This window comes from Mastacembelus armatus, chromosome 6 (genome assembly GCF_900324485.2).
Source record: "Mastacembelus armatus chromosome 6, fMasArm1.2, whole genome shotgun sequence".
In the NCBI taxonomy this organism is placed as follows: domain Eukaryota; kingdom Metazoa; phylum Chordata; class Actinopteri; order Synbranchiformes; family Mastacembelidae; genus Mastacembelus; species Mastacembelus armatus.
In genome coordinates this window covers 9,384,320-9,407,023 of record NC_046638.1, presented here as the reverse complement: position 1 = coordinate 9,407,023, position 22,704 = coordinate 9,384,320, and the positions used below count along the sequence as shown (strand labels likewise).

Genomic DNA, 22,704 nt, shown 5'->3' with positions numbered 1-22,704 from the left:
CCTGTTTTTTGTTCTGTTTATTCACAATATAATATGAGTGTTAAGCTTATGAACTGTCATTATATATTTTCCTGAATGTGCGTTCTCTTTGAATTCATGAGTGCAACTATCATCTTTGTGTGTGTTGGATTAGCCCATACATATAGGTTGTAGGTGTGACTTTGGATTAGCACCAAAAAGAAAATGAGATTCATGAGAAAACACAGTCATTTAAATTTCATAGGCTCCACTGGGCCATAGAAAAAAACTAAATAAATTCAACCAATATCATGAAATCAAAAAACTCTGGTATTCATTCTTCATAAGCAATTCATTTTCTGCAAATCAAGTAATCAGCAGTGGTAGAAGACATATTCAAATCTTTTAGCTATAAGTAAAGATACTAATACTAGGATATAACATATAAAGCCCTACTGTTAAATAATACTAAGTACAGAAAGTACCATCTGAAATTTATGCACAAGTGACCCTTGGTGAACATATTCACCTATTATAAAGATTGTTAATGCTGATGAATGCATCAGTGTATGGATAGCATACAGCAATCCAAAGGTTTAGCCTACCAATTGGATCTACAAGCAAAGTTATGTTGCTCTAAAAAACCCAGTTTTGATGGGAAATGTCTCTTTGTTTGATCTCCTAACAACTCGGACACACCTGAGATTCAAAGGGTCTCCTACTTCTTTCTTTGAAAAGGTTCAAATGAAAAAAGGTTGGTAACCTGTTAGAACAATGGATTCATAAAGTTATCATAATCTATATGTTTATAGCTCTTAAAATAAAGGTAATATAATTAAAACAGCATTTCTTTATAAAACTTAGTGGAGTATACGCATAAAGTAACAGAAAATGAAAATCCACAGATAAAGGAAAATACACGTAGGCCTACCGTAAAAAAATACTTTCCAAATCTGCAAATCACATAATCGGTTAATACCCCTTTTAACTATTTGATTTTGTTTTATATATATTTTTGTAAAAGCAGAACAAAATCCTCCAAAAAGATTAAATTGATTGTAGTGGTATTGTTCTGCCCCTGATGTCCAATATTTGTACTGTCCTTATGTCCGATATGTAATTTTTGGCGCTGCGGCAGCGCCCCCTGCTGTCTGCGACAAGAATCGACAGATACTGTCCCTTGAGAATGGCTGTTGCGCCTGCGCACCAAATGTAACAAGATGGCGGAGAGTGCGGAACTGAAGGTAAAGATAGTCCCTACATTAGCCGGAGAAATAGAGCTTTCACACAATGAAAATGAATCTGTATTTGTGGCACAGTTGTTATTTGACAGTACAGACCCGAGGAGTGTTGTTATGAACACATTTAGTACCAAAACAGCAAAGCAGAGGAGGCCACACAAACTGTTAGCTGGCCGGCTAGCTTGTTAGCATTAGCTTTGTTATTGTTGTAGACGTCTCTACTGAGCGGTTCACAAGCAAACATGGCCTGATGTTGCTTTCACCAAAACATAAAGTAGTAGTCATGTAAACCTGTTGAGCCCAAGAGCACAGGAGTGTTAACCGCCTGGCAGTAATAGCAGTTCACCGGCGGACCGCAGAGGCTGTTACAAAACGGGCTCTGTCTATTCCCTGGAAGGAAAGCGCAGTTTAGCATCCATTAGCGTTAGCGTTAGATCTGATCAGATGTGCCGCAAAAATACAGTCGTTGTTCACACTCGGTAACTTCTGTTGGTGATTATTGCTCAAACACTAGAGATAAAGCAACATTGCACAGTTTTCTTTCAGTGAGATTACATTAGCATCATAGTTAGCTACTCTATTGTAAGCACTGTAAATCTGTGCTGTCTCATTTCTCCTTCCTCTATTTTGATTATGACTTATTCATTGACACAAAGCATATATAGAAGTGTAAAACATTCTCGTTTTGATCGGCTACTTCCCTGAGCGGATCTTTTCACTGTTGACAAACATCCTTTAACAGGGGCTGTCATATGACCGGTAACGTTACTAATAATAGACAGTAAACAAATCTGAATGTTTTTTAAAATGCATTTAACATTTGGTCACCACCGAGTGCAGCTCAGCTATAAATTATATCTAAAGGTACAACTCATGTCTGGTTATTTGTTCAACATTTTAATCAACAGGTTTGATTTCAAGCATCATCAGGACGTTTAAAGTTTTACCGACAGATTTAGTTTTTGCATTTCTAATTGGACAGGGATTGATAATCAAGGTGGATCACCAGTTGCTTGTGAGTATAACTTTATAATTGCAGCCTGTCTTTGTATTGCCAAAGTGAGGTGGTTAGTTTGTGTGTGGTGCACTTCAAAACAAAGTTATTCATAAGTAAGGACTAGAACTATATACAGGCTTGACAGTATAATGCTAACTTTTCATTGCTGCTTTCACAGAGGTGACCATCCATTTCTGTGACATTTTTAAGATTTGTATTGCTTGGACTGCATCAAATTGTAGGGTGTTTGTTATTTTATTGAGAATATCATATAACAAAATAAGATCTTCTCATAGTATGATGACGTTTGTCGCGACATCTAAATCTACTTTCTCATAAAATTGTAAGAGTTGAATTAACACTTCTCTGATATCTCACAAAAGGTTTCTGGTATTTTAGATTTTATTGTTTTGTACTGATACTCGAATTTTTGCTTCCCCTCCTTGTATTTTTACTCACAGCATGTGCTTTAAGAATTAAAGCTTTGAAAAACTAGACCAAGTCTAAGAAATATGTTGTCTCCACTTCTAGTTAATAGGCCTTTTCTGTCTGTCATAAGTCATTGGTTAAATATTTTGTATGATAAAGCTTTTGTTTGTTTTTTTTTGTTCGTTTGTTCTTTGACAAAGAAATTATTTTCATCTTCCTGCTCCAAGCGTAAATTCATGTTATTGGTTTTGAGAATTTGTAAGCTAATGAAGGATTATAATGATTAAAATAGTCAGACATGTCTTAAAATAATATTTTAAACAATCAAGCCTGAAGTCAAAATGAAAAAACTAAATTCATTTTTTACATAGTGAGAAAATATGTTCTCCAGGGTGTAATAGACCATTTTTCCTACTCTTCATTCTCCACCAGCAAATGGTAATGAGCCTTCGAGTTTCGGAGCTCCAGGTGTTGTTGGGGTATGCAGGGAGGAATAAGCACGGTCGCAAACACGAACTTTTGACCAAAGCTCTCCACCTACTCAAGGCCGGTTGCAGTCCTGCAGTGCAGATGAAGATCAAGGAACTCTACAGACGGCGTTTCCCAACCAAAATGGTTTCACCTGTAGATCTAGCCGTGCCCGGTGTTCATTCTGCTTCCGGCCTGCCTGCTGGACTCGCCCAGCTTGGATTTGATGGCCATGGTTCCCCGTCGCCTCTGCTGCCCGTTTCTTTACTTGGACCTAAGCATGAGCTAAGTCTGCCTCACCTCCCCTCTGCCCTGCACCCTGTACACCCTGATGTCAAGCTCCAGAGACTGCCATTCTACGACATGTTAGATGAGCTCATTAAACCAACCAGCTTAGGTGAGTGCTGAAGTTGCATTTTGATCAGAAAAATCTGAACTGTTTTTGTCATAACCATTCTCAGTAAAAGGTCAGTATGATTATTGCATAGCAATTATGTCGGTTTTGCCCTCTAACACATTTTGTTTCTGTTTCACTGTTGTAGCCTCAGACAATAATCAACGGTTCCAGGAAGCTTGTTATGCCTTTGCATTAACACCACAGCAAGTTCAGCAGATCAGCAGCTCCATGTATGTGAGGAAACTCTCTGGTGCACAATGTTTTCAGCTGTCAAAGAGATGAGAGGGAAAGGAAATAACACTAAATGTGTTGTAACAACCAAACCATTTTATAATTTACTGTTTTACATGGTTTAGAAAGTAGATACATTCTGACACCGCAGGCAATCAGAGTAACCTGACGTGTTCATAAATACTCTATTAAACTGATACCAGCCTTACCTGACATCTCTAATTCTTTAGGGACATATCTGGGACCAAATGTGACTTTGCTGTTCAAGTCCAGCTAAGGTACGCCTAAATTGATTTTATACTTTGATCAAAAATTTTGATGGTAACTGAAGAGCGGGTCTGTGTTTTGCTTCTCTCAGTTTTGAAGCAGCCAGAAATTGCCAGAAAGTTCATTTCAATTTGTCTATAGTCATATTTATTAGCTTATAGTTATAAGTGCTTGTAAATGACTCCTATAGAAATTAAGAATATTTTCCTTCTGAATTATGTTTGGAATTGTGGAAGGAGGGATGCAGGGGGCATTTGGCTCCTCGATACACATACAATATTTATTTAAAATTGAACTTGGGCCTTTAAAAAACAAGGAATAAGGGTAGAAAATACAAAGCTGGACACAGTTTTACCAAACTGGGTGATATAAAATCTTGATTCAAAGCAATGCTGGCATTTTCACCAATATGCTGAACAATGTGTTTGTGGTTCAATTCCAGGAGTGTAGTTTTACGATGGCTTACAGGCAATCAAGTGTAAACGCATCCATTACCAGAGGTATAATACCTTACATAAAACAAGGCTAACAGGCACACATTTTTTTGTTTGAGAAAGAACACATTATGACACAAAACTGACGTTTTTCTTAGTTGCAGAATAAAATATTCACTGTATGGATGAATGCCATCCTTTAAGAAGTGCTCTCCTATATCATAGATGGAGATGGCTGTACTTGACACAACTGAAATGGTAAAATAAGCAAGCAAGCCAACCTTTTTTGTGAAAGTGGCAACTTAACAGAAACAAATTGCTTTGGACATTAGTCCCTTAACATTTGAGCTCATCTCCTGTGGTTTCTGTTGTCATTTTCAGATTTTGTTTATCAGAGACAAGCTGTCCCCAGGAAGATCATTTCCCCCCTAATCTCTGTGTGAAGGTGAACGGCAAACCCTGTAATCTTCCGGTGAGTCCTGACCATTTATTGTTAGTGTGTCTTGAGATGTTATAAGCGTGTCACAACACCACTTAATGTGAATCAAAGTCACTCATGTTTTCGGTAATGTCAACAGGGATATCTTCCTCCCACCAAAAATGGAGTTGAACCAAAAAGGCCCAGTCGCCCCATTAACATAACCTCTCTTGTCCGACTGTCCACAACAGTCCCCAACACAATTGTGGTGTCATGGACTTCAGAAATTGGGAGGGTAAGAAAATCCATTTTAGGATACTGGCATAGTTTTTGTTTGTTTGTTTTTTTTCGATCAACCATCATAGCACATTTGAACAGTTTTCTTGGGATGCTTTGAGAAGAATATTGGTCACCTTAATGAGTTTTTTACTCATTATTTATCTTCATTTGTCAGAGTTTTTCCATGGCTGTTTATTTGGTAAGACAGCAGTCATCTGCAGTGCTGTTGCAAAGACTACGGGCCAAGGGAATTAGGAACCCTGACCACTCAAGAGCTCTGAGTAAGTTTCCAACTAATTTTGGTGTAAAAACCTAAAGTTTGTTTTGCCACTACATCTTTAAGTATGAAAATAAAAAAGGCTATCATAAAACAGACTTTAGTATTGGGACCTGTTTGACCAAATAGTCACAGCAAATTGTAAATCCCTAAAATTAAATTCACAACACAAGAGGGGAACTACAGTCTAAAGGTAATCAGTTTCTTGACAGTTACTGGAAAAGTTTCTTTGTTCCGCTGACAAGATCCATTTTTGACCCACTGCTGTTTATTTACTGACACACAGTAAGACATAGACACAGAGGAACCTATGTTTTACTTCATCATATTCCTGTACAGTAAAACTGAAATGTTAGATTGTACATTTTGAATTAAAGAGTCTTTATTCTTATATTTAATTTTTTTCTTGTTCCTTCCCACAGTCAAAGAGAAGCTGACAGCTGATCCAGAGAGTGAGATTGCCACCACCAGTCTGCGAGTCTCTCTCCTGTGTCCTGTAAATACTCCACTGTAGTGTTTCATTTTGTGGGGGGAAAAAACTGTTATCATAGTGTATATGTCTGTAATGTAGTAAGTATGTCTAGTATCCAGCAGACTACCTGTAGAACCAGTCAGTCAACATATTAGGAAGTCGACAGGAATTAGATTTCATTGTACAGAGAGACTTAAAGATACAAATATGAAGAATATGTTAAACAGTGATAGGGGACAGTGCAGTATCTAAGTGGTATTTTTACTGACAAGTGTTATTTCCCTTGTGTGTCCTTTATTTACGTTAAAGCTGGGGAAGATGAGGCTGACAATCCCCTGCAGAGCAATAACATGCTCACACCTTCAGTGCTTCGATGCTACACTCTATATCCAAATGAACGAGAAGAAGCCGACCTGGGTGTGTCCAGTCTGTGACAAGAAGGCACCGTATGAGCACCTTATTATTGATGGGTGAGCACAGTTGCTTCGTGTCATGCTACTGGTACTGCTGTGCTGTTTCAGTCTGGCTGCCTGGACCGGTATAGCAGCTTAGAAACATTCCAGTAATACAAATGTGGAGATTTACCACTATAATAGCACTACATTGTAGGTGTACTGTATTTCAGAATTTGAATATTAAAGATGAGATACTGAAGCCTACTGTGTTTGAAATCTTTCCAAGCTGTGCTGAAACATGCTGCCTTCACAGGTTGTTCATGGAAATCTTGAATAGCTGTTCTGACTGTGATGAAATCCAGTTCAAAGAAGATGGAAGCTGGGCCCCCATGAGATCAAAGAAAGATGTGCAGGAGGTGTCTGCTTCATACAATGGTGTAAACAGCGGTATGTATCATCTTGACAAGCACACACTGTGCTCTTCCGTGTGATCTGGGAGCGTAGTCTGACTTAGCTGGGTCATTATAGATTTGTCTCGAACAGAAACGCATGAGGAGAAACGAGGATCATCTAATGACAACAGCAAGAAAGTCGATGTGATTGACCTGACACTGGATAGCTCCTCAGACGAAGAGCTAGACGATGAGCCACCTCCTAAACGGGCCTGTCCTTCCTTGTCACCTGTCTCCCCATCTGCAAACAAAGGGTGAGTCTCAAAGTCACAAACAGGAAGTGAGATCCCAATGAGCAAATGTATTTGGGGGATCTTTTTACTTCGTTTGCCACTAACCTGACTTGCATTTCCTGTCAGTGTAATGAACCTACACAGCCAGGCGTCACCTGTGGCCAGAGTTCCCAGCATGCCACCTGTGGAGACCAGCTACATTCCTCCTCCTCCACCTCTTATACAGGACTACCGCCACTACTATCACACGACCAGTGACCTGCCAGGTAAACCTATCAGTGGATAATCTTAGTGTGGTTTTGTTTTTTAATAATATAATAACAATATTATTATTATTATTATTATTATTAAGATAATAATCACATGCCTATATGTACATGCCTGTGAAGTTGTACTTCTAGGGACAACTACACAGTGTAACAATGAATCTGCAGTGCTGATTTGAATAAAAATTCATTTGAAAGTTTAGATGAAGCTAATGTGATGATTTAGATACTGTTTACATGTGTGCCTTTTCCATTACACAGTTTTAGCACTACTCGGCTCTACTCGACTCGACTCGGTTTAGATCATTTTCCATTACAACTAAGTACCACTTCACCTTGGGTGGTGCAGGTCATAGCACGGCGGCGCTAAACAGAAATGTCCGCACCTCCTAATATTACCAGGGTGATGTTTTGTGTGTAGCGTTAGCTATTTGCCTCACTAAAGATGATAAAACAAAACAGTCGCTGTTGCCCATTTTTTTTCTCTCCCAGTGACGTCACTCCCTGTCTAATCGGTGATCCGCAGTCTGTTGACGTCACATTTTAGCAGTAAAAAGTACCTGTTACCAGGTATTGTCTCCTAATGGAGAAGTAAAAAAAAAAACAAGCCGTTTTGCATTACGAAGGGATCACATCCCAGCTAGCATGGACAGGATCAATGCTCTGTCTGTCTTACAGTGATCCATCATTTTATCGGTGTACATGCTAGTTTTGTACTGACAATTTTCTTCCTTTTCTTGTAGATCTCAATTTCTTCTCCTTCCTCCAAGGCGACAATCAGGTATGTATGTTTGCTTGTTAAGTAGATTGTGTCTGGTGTCAAATACCATTTTGCCAAGATTAATCTACATACCTATTTTCAGTGGTTTATTCGCTTTTCTGGGGGGAGGGGTTGGTGGTTAATGTATTTTTATGGACTGTCCTTGAAGGTGTGGTGCCCCTGTCCAAAACCTTTTGGTATTATGACCCCTTATTTTTAGGGGGTTCCACTTAACTAACCCTTACAGATTTTTGTGAATACAGCCCTTGACCCTGAAGGCAGTCTCAGTGGGCAGCAGTGTAGGTTTGATTGTTTAGTAATTGTTGTTTGTTTATTTCTGGCCTCTTAGCATTACAACATGGTGATGGCTGCTGCAGCAGCTGCATCAGCATCTGCTTCAGAGGACCACGACCTGCTCCTGAACCGCTTCCTACCCTACAGCTCCTCTCAAATGTTGAGGGAGCAGCCCAGCACCCCTGGGAGCAGCACACTGGCAGCGACCAACGGAGGCAGCAACAGTGGAAGCACCAGTAGTTTGGTGTCTTCCAGCAGCCTGCGGGACCGCGACAAAGACAGAGAGCGAGACAGAGACCGGGACAGCCACACCATTTCAGGATTGTCAAGATCCTCGGTGGAAGCTGCAGCGGCAGCAGCAGCCATTTATGGTTCCATATCTGACGTTATCTCGCTTGACTAGATCACACAGAACTGAAAGACTATGGAGACCTCGAGAACAGGAGTTCTTTGTAAATATGGAAGAGGAAGATGCTATGTACAGAGAGGAAATTCTATTTTCAATTTTACTTATCATATGTATATAAACTTAGGACACTTCTTGTCCTGTGAGTTGCTTCAGTTAATATTTTTCTGTGAATACTGAAGACTTTTTCACACCTCTTCATGTGGTCCTTTGATTATATTGTACCTTTTGTACCTGGTTTTTACAGTTTTGTTTCAATATTCCATGTCAATGGCATTATTTCAGTATATTGTTACGTGCACAGAACCCAATGAGGTGATTCCTTATGGAGCATGATACTAGGATTATAAGGAAACTGGGCCTTGTTATAGGTGTATAAAAGACAAGTTTGAGCAAAATAGTGTAACACTTCATTTTCTAAATGGCATCATTTCTGTCGTGACAGCAGAAAGATCTTTTGCCATCACTGTAGATTTTTCTGTAAGACAATTATGCTGTGGTTATATTATTTTTAAGAAATTATTTATGATGTAAATTATGTTGAATGTGTGCTGTTTTAAAAAAAAAAAAAAAAAAGCATTCCCTATGCCTCTAGGAACTGTTGCCACTAGAATTGCAAGAGCAAATGCTAGATCCTTATGTTGTCATATGTCTACACTCTTTTCCTCTTAGCTATAGTTCATATTGTATCTAAATTACATAGGAATTGGGAGTAAATCAGAATTGTAAGACCAGGCTTTTTCAGTGCATGAATGAATAGCACATTGGCAGGGCAGTGGTCTGGTATACACATCTAAAGTTTGCAGTACTTTGTTTGTTTTTTTTTTCATCTTAAGTACAGCCATGTTGTTTTGCATATTACTTAAAATATACAGAGAAAACTACAGTGAAGTGGCCAGTTGACATGAAGAAACGTTTGCAAGAAATTTAAAGACAAGGCTAGTTTCTGATCCATTTGAAGTGATTCTTTAATTGCAAGGCTTTATAGTGTTCAGTAAGTGTTAAGTGGGTTAATGACATTTCATGATGTCCTTGTTTGATTTCACACTCGCTTGTTTTAACATAAAGGTTGTGTTGAGCAGTGAAACATTTACGGTTGCAGTAAGCTCTTCAAAAGTAGTTTCCAGCTTTGCATGTCTGCAAATTCCCTGAGTGCTCACCTGTTTCAGTGCTATTCTGTTCCTTACTGAGGCCACAGAATGCATAGCCTTTTTTTTTTTTTTTTTAATTTTGTGTATTTAGATGAAGCCTTTAACTGTGATAGCTTAGCCTTTGAGTGTATCACGACATAGCATTTTGGCCCAGAAGTTAAAATTGTTGAAGTTACTTTTAACGCCTCCCTTCCCTTTATTTTTCTTGACTTGTGCTTACAGTTAGGATTATTTATTATCATATATTTTCAGCGTTTGATTCATGGATATGCATTGCTCTCATTGTATGTGATATTTCTTTTGTAATTATATAATTAATGCTATTTAAAGATACCATTGTTGCTTGACTTGCATTGTAACATTTTCTTTCTCTGTCTGTCTTACTGTCAAATGATGTCAATAAGTCAATAGAGGCTTTGATCATTTTGAACCGCTACCAGGTCTACTGTGCTGTTTGATATTTGTAAGAATTAAACAGATGTAAGAATGCATCTTTGTAGTTGGTCTAAAGACAGTGCAGATTCAGATGCATGTGTGCTTCTGTTACAGTAGATTTCTATTAATTCAGTGTGTGTTTGATAGAAATCGTAAACCTAATCATACTGTTTAACACTTTAATACAGCACAAACTTATTATGGGCATATCAGAATAGCCAAAGAAAACTGCTGGAGTGCATCCCAAATCTATTGAACACTTTGGACAATTCAAAACTGCACAGATTTTTGACACTGAAAAATCACTGGAAAATGTCATTAGTCAAGATCTCAGTCTGACTTTTCCTGCCATTGTCCCACAGGTGGACACTGAAACTGAAGTGGTGGCTCAGCAAGTGTTGGAATCAGGCTTTGGTCTCCCTATCTGAAGCATGTACAGAGACCTTAATGCGACCTATTTGGCATCTAGTAAGTGTCATGAATCAGTGATTTCATAAATTCCTTCCATTGCAGCTAAACTCTGGTTGTGTTACTATTGTAATGATTATTTAGTGCAGTAGAGTGAACTTGATCTCCTTGCTCAGAAACATGCTCTCCTGTTACTGCTCTTTCCATTGGGCCAATGCTTCATGAGTGTGATGAGGTTGTAGGTGACCTTACAGGGGTGTGCTACAGGAATAGTTATTGTGGAATGAGCAGGAAAAGCACTGGTGTAAATAATAAAATTAATGATGGCTGAATTCCATTTAGCTTCTTCAGTTTCAGGATCCTTGTGCTGGTTCCCTGTAGCACTGTCAAAGCTTACTAGGCCCATAAAGAGAACTGAGCCATTGTTAATGTTAGTTAAACCTGTGCTTTTTCTGCTACACCAATATCTCCTATCAATTAATAAACCGGTACATTCAAAACGTTATTGTCAATTTGTCAAATGTTCATTTAAATTATGCATTAAAAACTAAGAGGAAAATTAAAGACAATTTGCAAAAAAAATATTTTCGTATTGTGTTTCTAAATTTAAATATTATCATTTTTAAAGGGATCTCAACATATATATTTAATTTTAATGTTGTGGTATCTAGTTTCATTAAGTATCTGCCTATCATAGGTCATCCCACAGTCACTTTAATGGCATACCTTTAACCTAAAAGATCTATAAGCAGTGTACCACATCCACTGTAATTCCAGTTTATGTGAGGACAATTAATGAATTTATTTCAAAAATGTAAAATTGAAATTATCATCTATAATTTTAAATAATTACCATGTATTAACAGGATAAATAAATACTATATAATCATTAATAGGCAAATGTAATATTTTTATGAATGTAATTTGGCTGAGTTTGTTTCTCATTTAAATGCTAATTGAATTATACATTAACATTTTTTGAATGTATCAGTTTATTACTTCAGTATAATTAAATCCTGTAAAATAATAATTTTCCAGTGGTGCACACCTGGCTCTATAACAGCACACATTTTGAGTTGACACAGCAGGATGACAGCACAGGCATTAGCTAATAACATCAATGATGTTTCATTTAGTTGTATTAGTGAGTCAAACCAATGTGCAGCCAAATGGGATGCAGCCATCATTAATGTTATTAGTTACAGGAGTTTTAAAAGTAAAAATAATGCAGATCTACACAGTGTGTATGTATAATATATATTTGATGCTTTCAGTTTTTAAGGTCTGCAGCCTTGTGAAAACACTGTTCTAGGTGTGCAATGTTGGTGCAGTTAAGTGTAATGATTGCTCCGTTTATGATGATGCATATGACAGCTGAGACATAGAAACAACAATTGAAAATGTTAATTTTCCACTTTTTTTCTTGTTAATCAGATTTTCCTTTAGGATTATAGTTAAATGGGAGAATTAGAATTTGTGACCTCAGTGTTTCTAAACCAGGGTCTCTTGTATTTTCATTTTCAAATTCTTAAGACCTTTTTGGTACCATTATCGACCATAATTAAACCACTTAAAAGCAATAACAAAATTAACAGTTCTGAGTCTGTTTTTAATGTGTTTTTTTTTGACTGATTCACCTCCTCCATGCACCTTGGCATTGGGTGAGGTTATTATCTGACATCTTACTGTTTAGCCAGGATAGTACCTGTTAAAATCCTGTATGAGAAAAATCAGACAATAAAATTAGACTTTGAAAACATAAAAAAACACAAAAATAGTTATTTTCAGGTCATAACCATTTAGACTTTTTGGATGATTATTTTATTTCAAATCTTCAATACAGAGAGCATAGTGAATGTATATTCTGTCCTGTGACAAAAGCATGGTGAATTCAAAAACTGATTATATTCATTCATTTTTGTAACACAGTGAAATGTAGTGGACACTTGCTAAAGCTTTAAAAAATAATTATACATGAAGGACGTGACATTGAAGGTTCGTACATGAGAAATACAACTGAGAAGCAGAGATCAGTGACACAAACTTTTAAGAAATAAACATACAAAGCAGCGTGGTGCAGTCTGTCACTAAGTATGTGTTATCACATCTAAAGTGTGTTTACAATATGCTTGTAAAACATTAAAAATAAGTAAGTTATTACATTAAAAGTGGACACTGAAGCCTCGATGAAGATGTCTCAGAGCTCGTGGACATCAACTCCGAAAGATGGGGTGGGGTAGCAACAGAGCAGTGAGACTCTGGCCCATGTTAACACTTCCAAAGTTGTCTCCTGTACTCTGAAATAGCTCATATATAAAGTTTGCCTTTGGTATCACTGAGGTTTAACAGCGTATCCATGCAGGACGTCTTGATACAGATGTCCCACAAACACTCAGACAGCTGAGAGGAGCTGGGAGGGAAGAAAACATCTATCTGGACTCATGTACAGTGGAACACAGTCCTGATATTATTTAACACTATATGTCTGGAAACTGCTTAATACATTTCCATGCAATACAAAATGTTTTAATAACCAAAAAGAGGTAAGATACAAGGCACATGCAGTGTTTGGCTGGCTGAGTGGGCGTTCATCTTCATCCTCCCCTCTTCACTTGTTCTTGGCAGCCAGCGGCTTGCGGCTTATCTTCTTACTTTTGTCATTGCTCTTCTTTGGAGGTTCTGGGTTGGCCTGCATGTGTCTCCCATAGAGATATTTATAGGTCTCCGAGCGAACATACTCAAACACATGGGAGACGCCCAGCTGGAACTGGTCTGCAATGGGAGTGACCCAGGGATTATTTTCTGCCTTAAAAACCTGTTTAGGACCAGTCAGGTCCAAATTACCCATTTCAGGGGGCAGCACAGTCAGTCTGTTGCCCTGAATGTGAAGCTCTTTCAGCTGAGTCAAATCCCCAATCTCCTTGGGCAAGGAGATCAGGTCATTATCCCTCAGACTCAGTATCTGCAGCTTGGTTAACTTCCCGATGTCAGCGGGCAGGACCTCAAAGTCGTTGTCACTCAGATAGAGAGCTCGAAGAGTGGTGAGGTAGAAGAAGTTTCCTGGCAGGGAGTTCTGGTTCAGGTTGTTGTAGGTGAGATCCAACACTTCCAGAGCTGGCAAGGAGCCGAACCCCCTGGGCAGGCTGCTCATACGGTTCATACCGAGGTTGAGGTGTTTCAGCTTCTGGAGGCTGCTGATCTGAGTGGGCAGCTCCTCGATCTGGTTGTTGAACATGTTGAGAACCTCCAGGTTCTTCAGCTCCGAGATGTTAGCGGGCACCGTGACCAGCTTGTTGTGGCTGAGGACCAGCTGGGTGATGTTAGACAGGGTGAACAGACCCGGGACATCGAGCATGTTGGAAATGCCCCTGTCGCACATCTCCACCTCCGTAAGGTTCTTGTCCCGAGACTCCTCCACGATCTTCTTCAAAGACTTAGACATTTTTCCTGAAAATAGGCTGTATAACGGGAAATAAAGAGGAAGAATGTTCGCTTTCTAATTCCGGATCGAGACTTCGCCTCAAGGCCACACCCTAACCGGAAACCATTTATCAGTGTACACATTTCCTTTTGAGGCGCGGCGGTCGCGGGGTTATTGCGTCACCGCTTTTTTGTCATGACGTCTTTAGAGAGCGGCACCGTTTCAGACTGGAATGGGAGCTGGCGATTTAACCCATATTTTGATAGTTTAATCTGTGAATGGCGCCGAAACAGGACCCGAAACCTAAATTTCAAGAAGGTAAAAAGCCGTTTGTTTTGTGTTCTGCTGGATCTGTGGCTGCGCTCCCAAATGTCCGCAGCGTTAGCTAGCTGCTGATTGAAATACACATTGCCGCCGTCGAGTTGCTAGCTAGCGGCATTAGCTCTCATTGTTGTCTTGAACAAATAACTGCTCATTTTATTCACCGCTTTATTATATGCCAGGTATTTTCTTTACAGTCTAGTCCAGCATTAGCAGTAGCAATAACTTCATGCATGCAGTGTTAGTTCTTTATCGGTTTCACCGCCCATCTCTCTGTTAGCTTGGTGATAGCCACCATGCTAACTGCTTTGTCTAACAGCTTATATGGTTTTGTGACGGTGGCCCCGAGGGCTCAATGCGCTGCAAAAAGACCAATACAGAAACTGTATTGGTTCCTCTGACATATACTTAATTATAGTCAAGTGAAAATGTGGTATTCTCTGATGAAATACTGATACATGTGAAAATCATTCATAGTTCTTTGTTGATGTACTGCTCCGTGTTAATGTGAAGAGTCTGAGTCCAGGTGAAGTTTGTCTTTAAGCTGAGTTATTTCAACTGGGCTCCTAGTTTTTACGTTTAACCACTAATCCAAGTAGGGTCTTCAGTCTAAAGGGCAGATGGTTAGTTTGTTTCACTCCACCCCTTAGCCTGAATAGGCTCTTTGAAATAATGGAAGTCAGCAGAAGTGAGGGGTGTTAGTATCTACCAGTCGACTCTTGTGACCCCTCTGATCCACAAACTGGGTGTGGGGTGTGTTCTCCCTGATGGACGTGAAGAGTTCCTTAACATCCTGGGAAGAGAAGAAAGGGCAGCCTGGTAGACCGAAGACGGGTTATGTCTGAGTCTTATCATATAACATCATATTTACACTGTCATTGCAACTGAGAGATATATTCTCACTCAGATGCTTTCATTAAAATAATTCAATTTCTGCATCACAAAATATCGCAGCAATTGTCTGCAATGTCTTGAAGGGTTGCTAAAAAGTGCCGGGCATGGTGTCTAGATTAAGTTGCTCCTGGAAACATTTCGATTGTTGTCTGCTATTTGCAACACTTTTATCTGTTTGGTTGTTTTCTCTCTTTTGGCAGCGCATTGACCTCTCAGGGCCACCGGATTTTCTGCATGTTTCTACGAAAACTTCAGTGCATTGTGTATTGTTAGTGGTCTCTGCCCAATATACCCTTGTGAATAAATAAACTCATATTAGTTAACTAAAAGGTTATGCCACATTTACAGGTTTAACATTAAATCAGTTAATTGCATAAAGAAGAAAAGCCTATTTCATGTTACAGGTTTAAGAGAATGTTTTGTTTTTATTTTCTTGATCAAGAATGAAAACATTAAGTCAGTATAAGTCAGTGCTCAATTGCTTATTTGAACTGGCACACAGTAGGTCATCTGTGTGAAGTCATTGTTTTCACTTCAGTTTTGATTTGTTGAACTTGGGCTGCTGTGAAACTGGTTTTAATTGACCATCACTCTATTTAGGTGAAAGAGTGCTGTGTTTTCATGGGCCATTACTCTACGAAGCTAAGGTACGTTGCCTTAATTAGCCGTTTCTGTGGTTATGCCATCTTTCTTCTGCCTGTGATTTTTGTTTTGACAAGAATCATGCTTTTCTTGCAGTGTGTTAAGATAAACATCAAGGACAAACAAATCAAATACTTCATTCATTACAGTGGGTGGAATAAAAAGTAAGTTTTTGGTTTAAATAAATGAATGAAATAAACGTCTCCAGGATTTGTACAATGAACATTTTACAAATGCTTCACAAATTTCTTTTTTGTGTGTGGGTTAATCCTGAAGCTGGGACGAATGGGTTCCTGAGAGCAGAGTGCTTAAGTATGTGGACAGTAATCTGCAGAAACAGAAAGAGCTTCAGAGGGCCAATCAGTAAGTCTGTTCTCTCTTTGACCATTACAGAAACAACAAGCAAAATACAGATAGGACTTACAAAAATATTCAGCTCAACACTGCACTCTGTCCTGAAATCCTTTAAAACACGCTGACTGACTGTGATGTGAAAGGTGAATCTGTAAGTGGTTTTATTGGTTTTCTTTTTTTAATTTAGAGACCATTATGTAGAAGGAAGAATGAGGGGTGCTGCACCGAATAAGAAGTTACCTGCTGCATCGCAGAAAAATGACGTGTGAGTGTCACTCGGCAGCTACTGTTACACAATTTAATGTTGTTTATTATTATTTTAACACAGTAAATTCTTTTCTCCACTTGTAGGAAAACCAAAAAGAACAAACAGAAGAGTAAGTATATTGTTCTATACACATTGTTGCTCTCTAAATCCATGAACATAAACCTGCCAAAGTATCGTTCAGCAAACACATTGTTTTTAAAAAAAAAAAAAAAAAGTATTTCCATCATGGTTACAATTGAAGCTGTAACATTTCAGGAAAATTTAAGGGTAATAAGTGTTGCAGCAGGGTGTCACAATAATATTTATTTATGAGTTAAACAGTTAAAAGTGATTCTGCCTGTGCAGCTCCTGGAGCAGGAGAAGGAACAAGTGCAGGAGGGGACCCAACCCACCCTCCACGAAAGAAGAGGGCACGTGTTGACCCAACTGTTGAAAGCGTACGTTCCTAAATCTATTGTCTATTCATTACTAAATTGTTTTAGTAATGATTTTTCTGGTTGTTGATTCCTTTAATTTGACAGTTAATATTCAGTAATGTCAAGCTGCAATAAATTAACTGGGTGAGGCATTTAACATTGTGTAGTTGCAGTTGTATAGTGGAAGAACTAGGAGTTATAAAATGCTTCCTCTCATGGTCTGTTCTTGTTTCTGCTCAGGAGGAAACTTTCATCAACCGAGTAGAGGTTAAAGTAAAAATCCCAGAGGAGCTGAAACCTTGGCTTGTGGATGACTGGGACCTGATTACACGGCAGAAACAGGTTAGTATCCAATGACTTCAAAATCTAAGTTTAACCTTTTTTTTGCCGCATTTTAATTAATAATATTGTTCCATCATGTTTCTTCTGGTCCAGCTCTTCCATCTACCTGCCAAAAAGAACGTTGATGCAGTCCTTGAAGATTATGCAAATTATAAGAAATCAAGAGGAAACTCTGACAGCAAGTAAAATAAACATTGCTACTTGTCTTTTTTTCTCCCACTCAGTCTTGAAGTCTCACTTGGAATTTAAATCTTTTTTTTTTTAAGCTGTGCTGTGAAGATTTGAATTACTGTTCTCTTCACTGCCCAGGGAATTTGCTGTGAATGAGGTGGTTGCTGGGATCCGGGAATATTTCAACGTCATGCTGGGAACACAGCTTCTCTACAAATTTGAAAGGCCGCAGTATGCAGACATCCTGGCCAACCACCCAGACACATCTATGTCTCAGATCTATGGCGCGCCTCACCTACTCAGACTCTTCGGTACAAACACTTACACAATATCACACTGCAGTAGTGTTTATTGTAGAGTTTAGCAGCTTCAATGTGGCAGAGCTTAAAACATCTGGAGCAACCAAGAAAGGACAGGAGGAGGCAGATGTTACGTAATCGCAGTCATATTTTAAAGCTAACATATTTTGGACTGAGCAATATTCAGGCTGGGCAGGCTGTTCTTAGCTTACAGATATATCCATCTGTGCATATGTTGGCCAAAATAATGGTGAGTTCCCATTGTAAAGTGTCACCCTCAGTATATATCTTGTTTAGAATTTTAACTGTTTTATATAAAATATCATGTTGATTAAAACACCAAATTTTCAAGCAAACTTCTACTTCTCTAGACAAAGGGAAAATATCTTAACACGTCTTTGAGTTCTGACTTTGGAAACCTTTTATAAAAATCTTCAGAATATTCAGAAATTCATTATGGCTCCAAAAAGAACGCATAATTTTAGTTTTCAAAAATCAAAGCAGGATATCTGGACATTGCTGTACATTTTAAGTTATGACAGCATTTTATTTTATATTTAATCTATTAATGCTCTCTTATCTCTTGCCACTTTAACCAGAACTACACGCAGATATTAGAAATAAGAGTGAAGCTTCTTTTAACTGCATTTTGTAAAGATGAATATTCATCCTTATTTACCACTTTGACCTGTGTTCTGCCGTGCTTTATATACACTTGAACAGCCTGCTTGTAGTGGTCAGTAAAGTGGAAACACTAAAGTGGCTGTAGAGCTGTTATAAATGAAGATGAGGTCAGTGGTCACATGGAGTGTAAGAATTTGTATCTGTTTGGCTTTGAAAGTGAGAATCGGGGCCATGCTGGCATACACTCCCCTAGATGAGAAGAGCCTTGCACTGCTGCTCAGTTATTTACAAGACTTCCTCAAGTGAGTATTCAGGACTTCACAAAGCTGTTCATAAAGCTCATATTCATTCATTTGTAGCAGAAATGCATAAAATGTTGCTCCATTCCAGGTATCTTGTGAAGAACTCTGCATCGCTCTTCAATGCAAGTGACTATGAAGTGGCCCCTCCAGAGTACCACCGCAAGGCAGTTTAAGTTTTTTTTTTTTTGTTGTTGTTGTTTGTTTGTTTAATTTTGGGAGAAGTTTGGAGACGACATCTCTTACCTGTCGAGTGGATGTCACTTCACAAAAATCCTGGAGAATGGATCTGTTGATTTTATTAGGGAAGAATAAGAGCAAGATGTCACTCTAATCCCTGGACAAGTTTAATTTACTTTCATGTGGAAAGCTGCTGAGTACGCTCTTCCTGTATTGGTATGTTTTTGAGTACCTCTTTTTAGTTTCTATATTTGTTTTGTCCAGTGTTTTCCAAGAGCTCTTCAGAAGGAATTTAATTATGAATATTTTTCTGTTTCCTGTTGAGATGCTGGCTAAATTTGTCCTGTAGGCTGCCATCATTTTCTAATAAAAATCTTTCATTCTTTGTGTTAGTCCATCTTTGCTGTGGAGACAGTCTCTAGATAGTTAGGTCAAGTTCTAATTTTTGTATAATTGCCTCTTACTATTTTCACTGATGGCAGTAGGTTTTCCTAACCTGAGGGTATTGAGGGGTTTTTGTGGCTTAAATGCTTTGATCTTATTTGTTAAAACATGTTAAATGCTCCTTAAAAAATTAAAGCCTAATTAATTGCTAGAATCTAATAAATGGCTAAACAAAAAATCATGAAGTAATTCCATCTTAAAATGCAAGTAAATCTATAAATAATATTTGAGTGATGAGATTTCTGTCCTTACTGTAATGCTCACTGTGTAACTGAAGATTAAAACTGATCTCAGCACAGTGTCAAAAGTTCACAATTTTAAAATGAGCAAGATTTGCATCTCCAGTTAGAAACAAATTAAATTAGTAATACATTAGTGAAATGGGTTCCAGGTTCCTCTATTTAGCATTTGCAATCTCTATACAAACAATCATAACCAACTATAATGTATTTGTATGCAGGTTTTTGTTTTTCAGTGGTAACTATAGCTCCTTCTGGGGGGACCACAAGTGGAAGCTGATGGACAAAAAGATATTGGACAAGCTCAAAACATTTGCATTGAACTGGTATTGTTTTTCATATGTATGCTGTTCACAAGGGGATCACAGTGGTGCAGTGTTTAGTATTTTCACTTCACAGCACAAATGTTCCAGGTTTTAATCCTATTCTAGCCTGGTGCCTTTCTGTATGGAGTTTGTATGTTCTACCTGTCTGTGTGGGTTTTCTCTGTGTGTTCTGGCTTCCTCACACAGTCCAAAGACATGCAGTTAGGGCTTAGGCTAATTAGTGACATGTAGTTGTGAATGTGTGAGTGTTTTTCTCTGTCACCTTAGTGAAAGACTGGCGATTTCTCCAGGGTACACCTGCCTCTCACACAATGTCAGCTGGGATTGGCTCCAGTCTCCTGTGACCCTAAATTGGACTAAGCGGGATAGAGGAGGGATGGACGGCTGCTGTTCTGCTCTTAACACAAGTGTTTTCTTTTAACTGGTTAATTAGTGTTGTGCTCAGGCTGAAGGGGAGTGGAAACATGCAGGGAGAGCACCAGACTGTCAGGAGGAACAGGGAGTCTTCAAGCCGGTAAGTAAAAACATCTGTGTAAATGAAGACAGGTGAGCCAAAATCCCACTTTCTGTCTGTTTTGGTGGTGAAATGAACTCCCAGTAAGATTCTGGAAACTTGTTCTGATGATTGTCTGAAGTGGGAACTCATCACACTGTTCTGATATGCACCCGCCTTAGATACTGCAATAAACACATTAACACTCATCATCACAATGTAGCACATAGAGGGGGAAAGGCAATATACAATCATCAGTAGTAGCAAAACAAAGAGGCTGATTAGCAGATTTAGCAGTTTTTGTGTGTGCGTGTGTGTGTTCTCGACAGCATGTGCACACCCACACAGGTGTTTTCAGTCATTCTATCTGATTAAACAGGTGGTTTATCCTACTCATTTGTGTTAATTAGGCCTGATGTGTATTACTGTGCTGCGTGATATATTTCAGCAGGAATAATTCAACATTAGTTTGAATTGTTGCAGAATTAACTCCATTAACAATCCCAAACCTTTTTTAATTATCATTTATACAGCTTTTAAGTATTATGTGTAACAGAAAGGTCGTGTGTTCATGTCTTCTAACTTCTGTTATTTGCTGTTGTAAGTGTAACTGGTGTAAGAGATGATGTAGTCAAAGTATTATATTTCAATAAAAAGTTAAAATTTGTAACATTAATGGAGCCACTCTGAGGTCAGGTGGCATCTTCACTGTCAAACACTGAGGGCAACCATGCACACAGTCTTAAAAAGAGGCCTGATCAGGGATCCAATCCTGTGTAGGTTTTTTTGGAGCGTTAAGTCTAATTTCAGATCACTTTCATAGTTGCTTTACTTTTCTTTCTTCTTACTATCCTGATCTCGATCTGGATCTTGTTTATCCAGTCTCTCATAGCTCTGCTGGAATTAACAGGTATTTGATTAGTCCCGTCTCGTCTACGTCTGGTTTGTTTAGGTAATCCACACAGTCTGTAGCCTGCTTTATTTCAACTCATTGTGACTTTGTGACTGCAGCCAAGAGTTCATCTTTTTTTTTTTTTTTTTTTTAAAAAGTGAACTATAACATGACTTATGAATTGGACATCTGGTCTTGATTTAAACACTTAAACATTCTTTTGCCTTGTGCTGTATCAAAGCAAACTGGGGGATGTGATCAGGTTTTGAGGTTACACAGACAATTTTGAGCTTTGAGCTTTTTCCTGATACACAGGCTGAGATGATTTTCCTGCTCTGATAGTTTGAACAAGGTGGATGCATTGCACCGGTGGTTAAAAAACAGCTCTAGTGATGGAAAGCATGTGGTGCAGCCAGGGTGTTTTGTTGAGGAAAGAAATGTAATAGGCTATTGAAACCAGGTCAGAGCGCCTTCCTCCTCTCACCTCTTTCCACAAAAATGTGTTCAGCAGAATCCCCTCCAGACAGTTTCTTTCCCTCTGTTGTGACTTACTTGACATGTAAAAGAGAAGCTAAATATTAGTTTCAGACTGATTTGTGGTTTCATCGCTGTCAGCCGCTCGCTGTTGTTATGGCAAGAACAATTCAGACCGTTTCAAGAATTTCTTTAATCCAATTTCCCTCAGCTTTAACCAGGACCATATGTGTTTTTATAGCCGTGTGTTCTCAGAGTGCTGCTCCCAGATGGCTTTAAACAGCCCATCAGGAAGACTGACACGCATACTGGACTTCTCTGCAGATGCATTCAGGGAGGCACCTCTGTGCCTACCCCAGTCTTGGCTCCAATTACTGCTGCAATTAGGCCTTTACACTCTACATTAGAGGCTGGGTCACCCACAGACCTTCGTCTGGTGTGAGGGCTTTAATGTGACCCTGGTGATATGTATTGCTGTCATTAAGCCATAGATGACAGAGACATATGCATGATATAGCCCGGGCTAATGAGGTTGGCTTAAGTCTGAATGATGGTTTCAGCAGGGTTTTCTCCCCGTGTGTTGGTTTTGCTCTGCCAACCAACAGACATGTTAGACAAGTCTGCAGAAACTCTTTAGATTAGGCATGAGAAATACATTCCCCTCTGGTGACGATCATAGACATGATTAATTAGAATATTTTAATATCTATATTTGGTTCTGTTTTGTACTATATACACATGCTTGTGTTAAAAAATGTTAAATAGCTTTGTTGGAGATTAGCCTACTAACATTAAGGTATAGGGTAGTTGGCTCACCTATAGTTATAACATTAAGATGCTTCCCACACTGCAAGTCATCAGGAATAATCCAATAATATGGGCCCAGTGCAACATTTACTGAGGCTTTTTTGCTACCTGAGTACAAAAAACCAAAGTG

General features: G+C 38.7%; 3 protein-coding genes across 5 annotated transcripts; 2 read left to right on the top strand and 1 right to left on the bottom strand.

Moving 5' to 3' along the window:
• Window positions 1–1,125: 1,125 nt before the first annotated feature.
• On the top strand, window positions 1,126–10,314 carry pias1b (protein inhibitor of activated STAT, 1b). 3 transcript variants are annotated; one of them, XM_026311555.1, is made up of 15 exons: window positions 1,185–1,202; window positions 2,182–2,214; window positions 3,058–3,490; window positions 3,636–3,720; window positions 3,952–3,999; window positions 4,804–4,894; window positions 5,001–5,135; window positions 5,295–5,400; window positions 5,819–5,892; window positions 6,178–6,338; window positions 6,577–6,710; window positions 6,792–6,969; window positions 7,075–7,214; window positions 7,958–7,995; window positions 8,324–10,314. In XM_026311555.1, exons 3-15 carry the CDS (start codon window positions 3,061–3,063, stop codon window positions 8,669–8,671), a joined length of 1,968 nt encoding a protein of 655 aa, XP_026167340.1. In that variant the 5' UTR covers window positions 1,185–1,202; window positions 2,182–2,214; window positions 3,058–3,060; the 3' UTR covers window positions 8,672–10,314. The 3 variants fall into 3 exon arrangements, with proteins under 3 accessions (XP_026167339.1, XP_026167338.1, XP_026167340.1); XM_026311554.1 differs by lacking the exon at window positions 2,182–2,214 and having other exon boundaries at window positions 1,126–1,202; window positions 6,807–6,969; XM_026311553.1 differs by lacking the exon at window positions 2,182–2,214 and having other exon boundaries at window positions 1,126–1,202.
• A 2,684-nt stretch (window positions 10,315–12,998) lies between these two features.
• On the bottom strand, window positions 12,999–14,143 carry rsu1 (Ras suppressor protein 1). The gene has a single exon (XM_026311910.2). The coding sequence runs from the start codon at window positions 14,108–14,110 to the stop codon at window positions 13,277–13,279; it is 834 nt and encodes a 277-aa protein (XP_026167695.1). The 5' UTR covers window positions 14,111–14,143; the 3' UTR covers window positions 12,999–13,276.
• Window positions 14,144–14,185: 42 nt separating this feature from the next.
• morf4l1 (mortality factor 4 like 1) lies at window positions 14,186–18,978 on the top strand. The gene is made up of 12 exons (XM_026311909.2): window positions 14,186–14,407; window positions 15,905–15,951; window positions 16,043–16,110; window positions 16,223–16,309; window positions 16,488–16,565; window positions 16,652–16,677; window positions 16,914–17,005; window positions 17,225–17,326; window positions 17,420–17,508; window positions 17,636–17,808; window positions 18,638–18,722; window positions 18,811–18,978. The coding sequence occupies exons 1-12, from the start codon at window positions 14,368–14,370 to the stop codon at window positions 18,893–18,895; spliced, it is 972 nt and encodes a 323-aa protein (XP_026167694.1). The 5' UTR covers window positions 14,186–14,367; the 3' UTR covers window positions 18,896–18,978.
• The last annotated feature ends 3,726 nt before the right edge of the window (window positions 18,979–22,704 follow it).